The following is a 12714-nucleotide window of genomic DNA, read 5'->3' as shown; positions in this document are numbered from 1 at the left end:
TCCAAAAAAGGTAAGAAGAATCACACCGATTTACTTATTCTTGAAGTTTCGATTTACTTATTCTTGAAGTTTGTTTTGCTTTCCTTTTGTAATTATTATCTTATTTGTCTCTGTAAATAACACTGACCATTGAATAATGAAATATATTAGTTATGAGTTTGTTGTTGTTGTGTTGAACAGTTTGAGAAGACGGCAGATCATCTGTTTGATGCAGCGTACCACGGCCAGACTGATGTCATCTCCGGAGTGTCTGAGTCCATCATCATGGGCATTCCCATGGCGGTGGGAACTGGCCTCTTCAAACTGCTTCAAAAATATCCTTTTCTCACATTCAACTTAGTCTGGTTCTGGTTGGCCAACTTTACTGTGGTTTGGATCTGCCAAAAATCAATAGCCTACATGTTGTGCTACACTATGATAATACAGGGTGTTTCAAAACTCTCTCCCAAAACTCCATGGTGATGTTATCATATAAACATATGCCTTATCTTTCTTCGTTTTCCGTCTGGTGGTGTGTATGTATTTTTTACATAACTTTGGAACCACTAAAGGTACCAACTTCAAACTTGGTACGTGCATGATGACTAATAGGAACTATCTTTTCACAAAGCATCAAGTTTCTACTTTGTTTAATTTTAAAATAGAGGCCATTTTAATTTTTCAAAGCTTAAGCTTGCCCTTGTTCTTGGCACGGCAGTGTTGGCGGGGAGTGAATGGATGCAAGGAAAGCTAAGACCTTTTCCACTACTGATTCACAGCATACTAAGTTTTATTAGTTTTAACTACTGATGTAGACATCATTTAATCAAATTTTGTATTTGACCTATTCTAGCGCCTTCACGCAGGCCGTGAGGACAGTTGATGCAACTCGGATGACTGGAGACAATATTTTTGACCAAGGTCAGAAGAAAGTTTGGTTATGTTAATGTCTGAAGCTGTGTTCATACTTCTTCATCCAGTGCAGTTTTTTAGTCTATATATGCTTAAATAAGCTTAGTAGAGTGGTGTTCTCCTGATCAAAAGTAAGATTTAACCATCAAGTTTTAATCTTATCATCAGTTCCAAGAAAATTTTTTTATTCATATACTGAAATACTTGTTAATAACTTTGTGGTGATTCTAACCTCTCAAAGAGGGTCTGTGAAGCTAACATTTTTACAATTAAAATAATACTACAGTTTTTAAATTATCTTGTTCACTTATACAAATACAGTTAAACCCAAAGAGAAGAAAAATTAAACTGGATTTTTCAACTAAACAATTTTTGTTTAATTACATACTAGGTCTCAAAGATAGTAAACATTACCTGTTCTAACAATAACCAGTACACTGACCAAAAGATCTGAGCAAGTACTGTTGTCATGCTGTACTGACCACCCTCCTGGAACAAGGTGTGCTAGCTCATTTGGATAAGCATTGGTCTGATAATCGGAAGGACCCTGGTTCAAATCTTGTTACGGCAGTAAAATTTTTGATTTCCAAATCACAAGGAAAAAAGGAAGAAAATTACTACACAGCATGTTTGTTTGATTATTAATGATATTTTTCAGTTAATTTATTTTATTTGATTTTAACTGGTTTTTTAACTGATATAATACATGATAGAAGAAGACAATAATATAAATGGAAGTATTACAGGAAATAATATTTGAGTCAAACGAATGTCACAGTCTAATGCAGGAACATATAGCCAGAATATGTTTGGAAATAAATAATATAAAATGCAATAACCCTGAAGTGAAAATTGAAGATCTTGTTTCCAGCCTAGAATCAATAATCAAACATTGTGACGGTGTTCTTTTGGACAATGAAGAAAATAGAAATAAACTTGACTCGACTCTGAGGGATACTGCTATCTTGGAGTCTAAACTAGAATTAGAAAAAAGACAAAGAGAGCAAGATCTAAATCAATCATTTCATTTACAAGAACAAGAAAAGGATGAAAATATTCTTCTAAAGAAACAAATAAAAAGTATTGAAGAAAAACTCAGATCCAATGTGAATAGCTACAATGTCTTACTGCATGAAAACAAAGACTTGTTACAGAATATTACCAAATTAAAATTGTCAAACTTATCCTTAGAGGAGAAACTGAAGGAAAAAACATCAAGCAATGCGAAGTTGCATATTCAACTGCAGGCAGTATCAACAGAGTTTCTGGAGCTTAAGCAAAACAAATGTGAGTGGGGGAAAGAGAAGTGGACAGATGACTCTGTATTAAATGAATACTTCGCTGCATTGGCAAGTTGCATTGACTCTGAGGAAGTGTTGTTTTTGGGCCCATCTGCAACTGCAATTATAAAGTTTGGAACTGCAGAAACTATATCCGAAAGCCTTGCTATGACTTCTTTTGACAAATGTAAATACATTCTTCTATGTCTGAGTAACAGTAATGACTGTAAAAAAGAAGACACTGGCTCACATTGGAGCTTACTATTTGTTGACAAGTTACAAAAGAAGGCATACCACTTGGATTCGTTGGGTCCAACAAACAGTGCGTCAGCAAAAATTGTATCCAGCAAACTTAGTATTGAAAGTAAAAACACCATAGATATATCATGTATACAACAAAAACAGTCCTTTGAATGTGGAATTCATGTGTTAGCTAATGCTAAATATATAGCCTTCCACTACTGTACCAAGAAGTCTTCTAATGCCTCATTTGTTGAATGGTTTAATGGAGAATTGTGCAATTTGAGCCAGTGTGATATCACCGTCAGCAAACCACCTACATCTAGTTGCAATGGCAAGCAAACCACCACGCTTAGAGACACTAATAAAACAATCAATAAACAAGATAAATGGAAAACTGTCAAAAAAGGAGCAAGATCCTTTAAACATAAACTCAGTTCAAGCACAACATTTAAAACAAAAAATAGATTCGAGGTGTTGGATAGTGTCACTCAGAATGGTAAATGTGTTGAAGTTTTGGATGAAAGCACAAACAGCTTAACTGATGCTGCTTTGACTACTCACAGAGCTACTTCATCAAGAGAAGTAAAAAATACAGGCAATAACAGAAACACATATCCAGCAATACCTATACACCTGGAAAAACAAAAAAATAATCATATTAAGTGATAGCCATGGAAAGGACCTCACAAATCATCTTGATCAAGCAAGCAATAGACACTTTAGTATTACTAATAACTGTCAACCTGGAGCTCCCTTAGGCTACATTGTAAACACTACTAGTAAATCCAAAGAAGTCAAAGAGTTGTCTCCAAATGATTTTGTCGTCTTGGTAGGAGGTACCAATGACATCACAATGTATTCCCTTACTAATCCTGGCCAATTCCTTCAATCATTCAAGAGTGAGCTGGACAAAGCTGTTCTGCTCTTCAAACACACAAAGCTCATCTTATCTAACTACCATACAGGTATGATTTGAGAGCTTCAAGTCAAGAAAACCATCTGATCAAGGAAGCCAACCTGATTATTAGACAACTTGCGTATAGCCAGTCTCACATAGAACTCTTGGACCTGTGGACTCTCGAGAGACGCCATCACACCAGGCATGGATTACACGTAAATAAAAATGGTAAAAAGTTCATATCCAAGGAGATATTGAAAATAATAACTAATTACAACAGCAACCCCTTCAGCTCAGGAATCTGTGTTACAAAGTCATTAGTCAAGGAAGTCTCTGAAACCCCTCCACCACTTTGCCCGACCATCCACCAGAACCTACAGCATGATAGTTCAGTTGCACTTTCTACATCATCTTCTTTTCTGGGGTTTTCCTCTCCAGACACCAAAAATGTACAACAACTGCATAATGTAATATCCGGAATGGAAGAGAAAATGAAGAAAGAAGCTATAGTTACCAGTAACAGTAAAAACACAACTAAAAGCAATTATTTTTTAAGGAAAAGAAAACTACCAACAAACCAAACCTAAAAAATGTAAAATCTCAAGACAGCAGGAAGAGCAGAGCATTATTTTATATTCTTTCAGCAAACACCCAGTCTCTAGGTGATAAATTAAATGAAGTAGAGTTATTATTAAACCAAAATGATATTTCTGTATTCTGTGTATGTGAGCATTGGTATTTAGAGGAAAATAAGGACCTAGCTGTGATTGATGGGTTCACTTGTGCTGCTATGTTCTGTAGATCCGTGAAAAAAAGAGGAGGTGTTGCTATTTATACTAAAATTGGCCTAGACTACCGTGAAATTGATGTAAACAAGTTCTGTATTGAAAATGACTTTGAATGTGTTTGTATTCGGGTAACTCTTGTGAACATAGCCCTTGAGGTAATCATAGTCTCTGTTTATAGAGTACCTAATGGGAACCAACGTCTATTTCTGGAGGGGATCGACAGGCTCATTATAAAGCTGTCCCGCCTTAATCTGCCTATAATTGTATGTGGAGATTTCAATATAGATGTGAACTCGAAGGCTGATCTTCCTCTACAGTTTCTGGACGTACTTAGGTCTTTAAACTGCCATTGCCTTAATCAGAGGCCGACCAGGGAACTATCCTGCTTGGACAATGTCTTCACTGACATACCTATGAGTGACATATCTAGCACTGTCCTCTCACCCCCACTGTCAGATCATAATGCCCTATTAACAACCCTGAATTTGGATAATTTCAACCCAAATAATAATGCCCATGATAAACAGCAAAATTCCAAGGTTATCAGAAGTTTCAGTTTACATAATACAAGCTTATTCAAATCAACTTTAAGCAGCATAAACTGGGATGTGAAATTAGAGGGCAATTTTAATGATTTTAACAAGTTTTTCTCCACCTTCAAGAATGCTATGGATGTCTGCTTTCCTGAGAAAACTATTACACCAACAGATGTTAGTAAAAAATCCAAAGCTAAATGGTTCAGTCGTGAATTATCTGAGAAACGTAAGGAGGTAACAAAGTTATATGACTTCTGGCAGTGGGCCCAGAGGTATAATGTGCTGGTTGAAGAGACAAAGATAAGGTACAAACAAGCTAAAACCAGCTACAAAAAAGCTCTTGCTCATGCTAAACTAGAATCAAATGCTGATTCGATTGCTTCTGCATCCAATCAATGCAAAAGGGCCTGGGAGCTCATTAACAAGTGTAAAAGCAGAGTGATCTCGCCAACTATAGACTCGCTTACACCACAGATTTTCTCTGACTTCTTCGTTGCCTCTATAGATGACATCCGTCACCAAGTTCCACCTTCAGTAGCTGTAGCATCCCAGCTCGCCTTGAAACCTTCTGTCCTTGAGCCAGCTTTGTTTAGGATGAGGCCTGTGTCAAGTGAGGAAGTGGTGAAAATAGTTCATGGTATGAAAAGTAGCAAGTGTCGTGATATCTATCAAATTAGCTGTGATCTAATTAAAAGTGTGCTTCCCGAAATCTTGCAGCCCCTAACATCTTGTATAAATCTTTGTTTACTTTCTGGACATTTTCCTGAGTGTCTCAAATTTTCAAAAGTAGTTCCAGTTTTTAAGAAAGGTGATTTGTCAAATCCAGAGAGCTATAGACCGATCTCCGTCGTACCAATCTTTTCCAAAATTTTAGAAAAAGCTATGATACACCAAGTGAATTGTTTTTTTGAATCTAATAACTTTTTTTCTAAATTCCAATTCGGCTTCAGAGGTGGTTTGTCAACTGTGGATGCAGTCGGAAGCCTGGTCTCTGCTGCTTTAACAGGTTTTGAAAAGCATGCGGACACACTTGCAACCATGTGTGATCTTTCAAAGGCATTTGACTGTGTTCCGCATGACATTCTTCTTGCTAAATTGGAATATTATGGTATCAGAGGTGTTGAGCTAAACCTTTTTCGCCAGTATTTGACCAACCGCTCGCAGAGAGTTTGTTACAAAAATAGTCTCTCTGATGCAGAGGTGATTAAAAGTGGTGTACCCCAGGGGTCGGTCCTTGGCCCTTTCCTGTTCTTGGTTTTGATTAATGACTTACCATCCTATGTTCCTACACCCTGTAAGTCAATAATTTTTGCTGACGACTCAACTTTTTTTTGTAATGATGTCAATATTGAAACTATTAAGGGTCAGATGGAAAATTGCATTTCTGAATGTAATATATGGTTTAAAAGTAATGGTTTGTTGTTAAATAGTAGCAAAACCCAGTCTATTTTGTTTAGCTTAAGAAACAGGAATCTTAGCTTATCTTATGTGAATGAGAATGTAAAACTGTTAGGAATACATTTAGACTCAAAACTCAATTGGAATTCCCACATAAATAATGTTACAAGTAGACTATCAAGAGTAGTTCATCTTCTTCGAAAACTAAAAACTTGTATACCAAAATCCTACTTGAGAATGGCTTACTTTGCTTTTTTCAATAGCATTATAAGCTATGGTATACTACTTTGGGGCTGTGGCCATGGCATGAAAAGAGTCTTGTCAAAGCAAAAGGAAGCTATTAGAATAATTACAAGTTCTAGTTACCATGCACATTGTAAACCACTTTTTGTCCGTGAAAAAATTTTAACTGTTTATAGCTTGTTTATTTTTAAGTGTTTGTTACATGTAAAAGCAAATCTAGGTTCCATAGCTTTAAGAGGTGAAACTCATGTCCATTTAACCAGGAGGAGACATTACTTAGATTTACCTCAGGCAAGGCTTTCAAAAACACAAGAATCCTTTTCTTATCTTGGTATTAAATTGTTTAACAGGCTACCTCTTGAGTCACACCATGTTAGCATGAAGTCCTTTAAATCTAGTCTAATGGCCTGGCTGCTTGAAAACCCGTTTTATAGCTTGGAAGAATATTTTAAATGTTCCAGAATTAATTTAAGTTTTAGTAATTAATTATTGACATTGACTAGTCTTGCTCTGTTATGTTTACACCTTGTTACCTTGTTTATAGTTATATAGATGGCATTGTTGATCTTTAGATATATATATATATATTCACTCTTGTTAATTTATTAGTCTTAGTATCTTGACGTCAACTGTACAAGTGTGCAATCTTGTTTCTTGTTGAAATAAATCTTTGAATCTTTGAAAATTTTTTATCGATCGGTCAAGTGTCAGTTTAGCTGTTGTAAACTACTTGTCTTAGCGCTCTTACTGGTTTGAAATTTTTTTTCCCATAAAAAATTTAGTCAATGATAATACTCATATTTTATGATAGGGGAGGGGGCCTGTATGGCAGGGCTCATCGTGAGTCTGGGTTCCAGTAAAATTTGCCGAAAAATTGTTGTAGCCAAAGGGGATTAAGTATTTTTTTTTTGTCTGGATTTGATTGGTTGTAGCTTTCCAGTGGTTTGTAACTCTATCAGATGTTCTTAATAGTTGGGCTTGCATCTCACTTCATTCTACAATCACCCCTCATTCATATTTGAAATTTCAATTTAAAAATTGAAAACTACAAAAAACGCTTTTTATTTTAATTTTGTTATAAAAATCAAATCTTTGAAAGTAAAAACGGTTTATGAGGAGGTTGTGGTAGGTAGGCTGAGAGCTAAAATTATTGAAATAATGAATAGATATAGGATAGTGATAGTAAATTTTTATAATACTGAACACTGTTTTATGAAGGGAATTTAAAAAATAAACATTGAACAGTGTTTTCCTTAACAATGTTTACGACTGACAGAGAGAATGTGCTGACTCCAAGACAGCTGTTGTTTGACAACCCGGCTCTTCACTCCAGATGACTCAACCTGTGATTGTAACTTTATCTGTAATTTGGTAAATTTGTTTAATAAATACGTTAAGCTAACATGACACTATTATTTCGTCTTCCATTCTGTAGGTAAGTTTGTTCTTTCTTTGCCTTAAATGACACATTTCACTTTTGAGTGTTGGCGTTGTCTTACAAAAACTATAAAAAATCAAATCTACAACACAGTATCATGTTTCGTCAATATATGTATGGCTGAAAAGTAACTTGCACCCCCCTTAACTTTTTAACCTTTGAGATATTTAAATTTGATTTGTGACAACCTTCTTAGATATGAGATCAACCAAAATACCAACTCTAAGGTTATTTCATCATTGAGTGGACTCAGAATAATTATTTTAATTTGCATCTTTATAACTATATTTCTTTTATTTACGTTTTTTTTTTTCATTATATAGACATGGAAAATAGTACGCTATATAGCACAAACTTGATTGGTGGTAAAGAATTTTTTTTTCAAGCAATAAAAAGATATGTTAGGACTGTTACGAGAATCTATATATTTAATACGCTAGGCATATTTTTGTCATAATTGTTTTGGAGTGGTGGTGCTACAGATCACCATGTCCAATGTGTCGTTAGAAAGGTCTTAGCATGTAGTTTTGCCATCAAACAAAAAAACTTTGGAATTCCATCAGGGCTCTGCCCCAGTGGCCTTCAAAGTTCCCATGTTATTCTTAAGGAGAAAATGTTTGTTTACATTTTAACAGATGAATACTTTGAAATCGACACTAATATTTGAAACAGCTGGTTATACTAAAATTTGGCATAAAATCAAAACATAACCAAAAAAACGTTTGACATAATGGAGACTAAGACGTTGACCAGGATGGCCAATAGGAGGAGGCCGACAAACTTCAACTGGTAGATGCGAACGAAATACAAAAATACTATTGTCGTTGATAGCCGAATACAGCAAGCACCCTTCCGTGTTGGGTTTAAGTGTGCTCTCCAACAGCCTGAAGATTTCACATTCAATTTAGGACTGTTGGATAATCCTGTATAAGCTGTTGATTTTGGAAGACAAGGAGGCGGGTAGGATTGATTACATCGGAAACAGAAGAGAGGAGATATTAGATAAGTGGCAAATGCGTTGGGAGCAGAGTGTTTTTTGTTAACGTTTTAAAGGTAAACATTCGGATATATACATAACATCAGAAAGTGAATGGAACAAGATTGGGAGATGGGCCATTATGAAACGCAGTTTGTCACAGGACATGGAAAATGTCAAGGCGAATTTGTGGAGATTTCACGAGGTGGAAGAGGAAGTATGTAGATGTGGAGAGATAAAAACCCCCGAGTCATGTATTTATAAATTGTTCTCTTCAGGATTTGTCTCCTGAAGAGAACAATTTATAAATACGTGACTCGGGGTTTTTATCTCTCCACACAGGCGAAGAAGTCTTGGATAAGATAGGTTTAGAGATGAGAAAATAAAAGATGATGAGTGACAAGGAAACAATTCAGACGTTTAGAAAAGTAGCTAGGGAAATAGGAAAAACCAGGGATACATACAGGCATTAAAATTTAAAAAAATAAACAAACAAAAACTAAGAAAGAAAAGGAATGTAAACTTGCCCATGGAGAAGAAAGGTTAGAGCGAATCTCAATGATCCCTTCCGCTCAGGGCGGTATGGGGGGGAAGGGAGTCGTGCTGTTAGGCTTTTGGACACATAATGTGTCTGGAAACCTATTGCGGCTATTAGTAAGGCTATTTGTAGAATACACTATTTACAATAAATGTTGATTATATCGATCTGTTATGTACATCTTGAGTATTTCCATAATCTTTGAGTCGAATATTAAAGTCATTAGAAATTATGACTGTTATTCGTTTTAAAATAACGCCTGTAATACTTAGCAATTGCTCGTACAGGTACACTAGTTAATTTCTTAATAGCTAAGCTATTTGGACCAGCTGTATCCTATTTCATAGTGAACTACCCCCATTGCAACAACCTGCAACTAAGCAAATTTCCATTTACCTGGCTAGATTTGTACAAAAATATTCCCTGAAAATGGTCAGATTTGTTTCCTATTAGATAACATTAATTTTAATGAGTACCTAGGTTTGCTGCTACAGGGAAGGTAGGTGTGTTTTTTATTGAAATGTTGATAGCTTTCAACAAAATTGGCAAATTTTATTAAAATATATCCATAAACAAGCCAACTACAACAGTTTATTTATTCTCCGTAAGAATAACATGGGAATTTTAAATTTAAAGTTTTTTTATTATCTCCCTAACCACTAGGCATACAACAACACTTCAACATACAATATTATTTCTTTTTTTAAGCTCAACAAAATGGTCTGGAAAGAAATTGTGAAATATAATGTTTATTGAGTCAAAAATGGGAAAAACCAATTTTTACCCAATAAACCCCCCCCCCCCCCCATAAACCCCCGTTCCCATAGTCCGATCATGCTGGTTCGCAAAACCGTTCAAATAAACGTAGGTTTACACATTTCTATACTGTTAAAAAAAAGTAGAGTAAAGCGACTTTAAACTTACTCTATACAGTTTAAAGTACAGGCAAAACAAAAGCAACAGTCATTTTCAACATTGTATATTTTTATTTACTGTCAACAACATAATCTCATAACGTAAAAAATATTCCATAAATACAATAAAATAATTTATACAATATCGTAATAATCCTGAGAAATATATTTCAATCTATTGACAATTATGGACACTATTTCTCTTAACTGTAGTAAATTTGGATATACTGTAATATATGTTTTAATCTTATAATATGGAATGTTTAAAATGCTTGACCTTTGGGAAAACACACATTATACACCAATTGCTTTGTGTGTCACTCAGGAAAACAAAACCAGCGTGATATTTACATTTAAAATACATAAACATTAAATTTTCAAACAAACGATTTAATGTACCTGATAGTAACAATATAAGGCATTGGGTACATTAAAATACATATATAAAGATAGATTTTAAATGCTTGACTTAAAAATAACACTGTCTGAATAAGCTGTGTTTATTTATTGCTATACACATAATCATTTTACAATTAATTTTCAAAGGCAAGTTTGCCTTGAATGATTAATTTACATTGGTTGGAATAAAAAAGCTTCAGCTTACTTAAAAGATAAAATTGTAACAAGCTGTAATATTTCAGTAATTAGTAAATCCATAAATTTAATGTTTGGAAATATTAGATTTAAAACATTTTATATAAATATAAGGGTACATATTACATTGCTATATTTATGAAAAAAATCACAAAATAAGAGGTAACATTTTTCAACTGCATCAAAAATGCATGCAAAGATTACTCAAACTTATTGGTTTTGATGATCCCTACTTGGTATTAAATATTTTAGTAATTCCCCTATAAAATAGGAAATGCTCAACTAAAATATCATGTATTTTAAATTATTTCTTAAAAGATACATGTCGTGAAAAGGTATAACTGTTATATTAGGGTAGACAACAATGTGTGTTGATGTTAACTTCCGGATTACCAAATAATATTTGAAAAGTTTTAAATACCTGCTGTTAGGTGATCCGTTCAATTTGCAAACGCAACTAATTCCGGCTCCAACGTGAAGACATCATTAGGCAGCACTAAGGATGATTTCTTTCTTCATATGAAGAGCGTTACATTTAACCTTAAAAAACAAACATTTAAAGACAACACAACACTTATGCGACACTTTAACAGCCGACGCGGTTTGAGTACTGTGTCGTCTTTAAATGTTTATTTGTTTACTTATTCTTACATGTTAAATGTGACGCTCTTTATATGAACCAGGAAAATTTCCTTACCACCTGATGGTGGCTCCACATGGGAGCTGAAACTAGTTTGCAATGGATAGCCTAATAGCAGGTATTTAAATCATTTATAATATCGAAAAGTCAACTTGTGGAATAAATACTACAGACCCATTTCCTTTTGTGATGTCAAGTTTTCAAGAATGTAAAAGAAAAGATATGATTTCTTGAAGGAAAGATGATGAAATTATTATCCTATCCTGCTTTGACAGTCAATAATTGCAGAAATACTATATTCTAAGGAACCAAGTGGCCCAAGAGCAACTGGAAGAAAGTTTTACACAATATATACTTGCGTAGCTTAGCTACACAAATGTATAGATTACAGATTAAGAGTTGGCATAAAGTCCATCCATTGTGTCTGCATTATGTTCTATTTGTTGATATTTTGACTTTTTTCCATTTTCCCAATTTGTTTATAGCATATTAATTTGGAATAACCATCATAGTTTTATTTTAGACTTCAAATTTAGGCATTCACATACATATTGTCTGCAATTATTTGTAACAAAATAATACTTGGTCAAAAACACCATCAAATTTGTCATTAAACAGTGACTGTTACAATTTGCATGAAGGAAACAGAGGAATAAAGCAGATGGATACAAACATCTTCTATCAAAATCAGAATGTTCACATTAAAAATAATGGTACAATATATTAAGTTTGCTTGAAACAATACAAATTAACCTCAAATCAGGCTTAGACGATAAATAAAAAAGTATAAAACTAAGGATAGACCAAAATTCACCGAGGTGGATCACATTCTAGATGGTACGAATATCACAAGTAGAGCTAGACTATCGGCTAATGTAGGATGTGTCGTAGCCGGAAGGAGCGAACGCTACTGAAAGAGAAGCGCTTTCTATGGCGGCGCGGGGACGGTGGTGGCGGCATGACTCGCGCAACCACCGGGCGCCAGCGACGGATCAGCTAAGGAGACGCTTCACTCGGGTGTTTAGTTCTGCGATAGCATAGAGTACAAACTGGCACGGCTCGCTGAGACAAATGTCCTGGTAGTTCAACATGCTTCTCTGTACATCTCGTACAACAGACATCTCCACACCTCCAACAGTGATACTGAAAAAAATGCAACCAACTGTAATCAATCCTAAAATAGATTGTTTATTAATTGTAGGTTATATAAGGTAGGTTTATCAAATCAAAAGAATACAAGATGGATACAATTACTTAACACATGCCTCTGAGAAACGAGCATTTAGTTCAACTTACTACAATTATTTAAACGTATAAGGGAGGTACTTAAGGGAGGT

The 12714-nt window shown here is 34.7% G+C and overlaps 2 protein-coding genes across 4 annotated transcripts in view; one reads left to right on the top strand and one right to left on the bottom strand.

Annotated features, from left to right (window-relative positions):
* LOC128985840 (DNA-directed RNA polymerase III subunit RPC1) overlaps positions 1-7679 on the top strand; it is a 40939-nt gene extending 33260 nt beyond the window's left edge. The window contains exons 26-27 of the mRNA XM_054405765.1: positions 181-314; positions 7545-7679. Coding sequence (XP_054261740.1) covers positions 181-314; positions 7545-7614 — 204 coding nt within the window. The 3' untranslated portion in view covers positions 7615-7679. The remainder of the gene's footprint in view (positions 1-180; positions 315-7544) is intronic.
* A 2512-nt stretch (positions 7680-10191) lies between these two features.
* LOC128987231 (myotubularin-related protein 6) overlaps positions 10192-12714 on the bottom strand; it is a 29780-nt gene continuing 27257 nt past the window's right edge. For all 3 annotated transcript variants that reach the window (XM_054407980.1, XM_054407978.1, XM_054407979.1), the window contains exon 15: positions 10192-12520. In XM_054407980.1, the coding sequence (XP_054263955.1) occupies positions 12374-12520 (147 nt within the window). In that variant the 3' untranslated portion in view covers positions 10192-12373. The remainder of the gene's footprint in view (positions 12521-12714) is intronic.

This window comes from Macrosteles quadrilineatus, unplaced genomic scaffold (assembly GCF_028750875.1).
Source record: "Macrosteles quadrilineatus isolate MER2022 unplaced genomic scaffold, UCM_ALF_1.0 Scaffold_2__2_contigs__length_208266976, whole genome shotgun sequence".
In the NCBI taxonomy this organism is placed as follows: Eukaryota; Metazoa; Arthropoda; class Insecta; order Hemiptera; family Cicadellidae; genus Macrosteles; species Macrosteles quadrilineatus.
The sequence above is the reverse complement of the archived record's forward strand: the minus strand, read 5'-3'. Positions and strand labels throughout refer to the sequence as shown.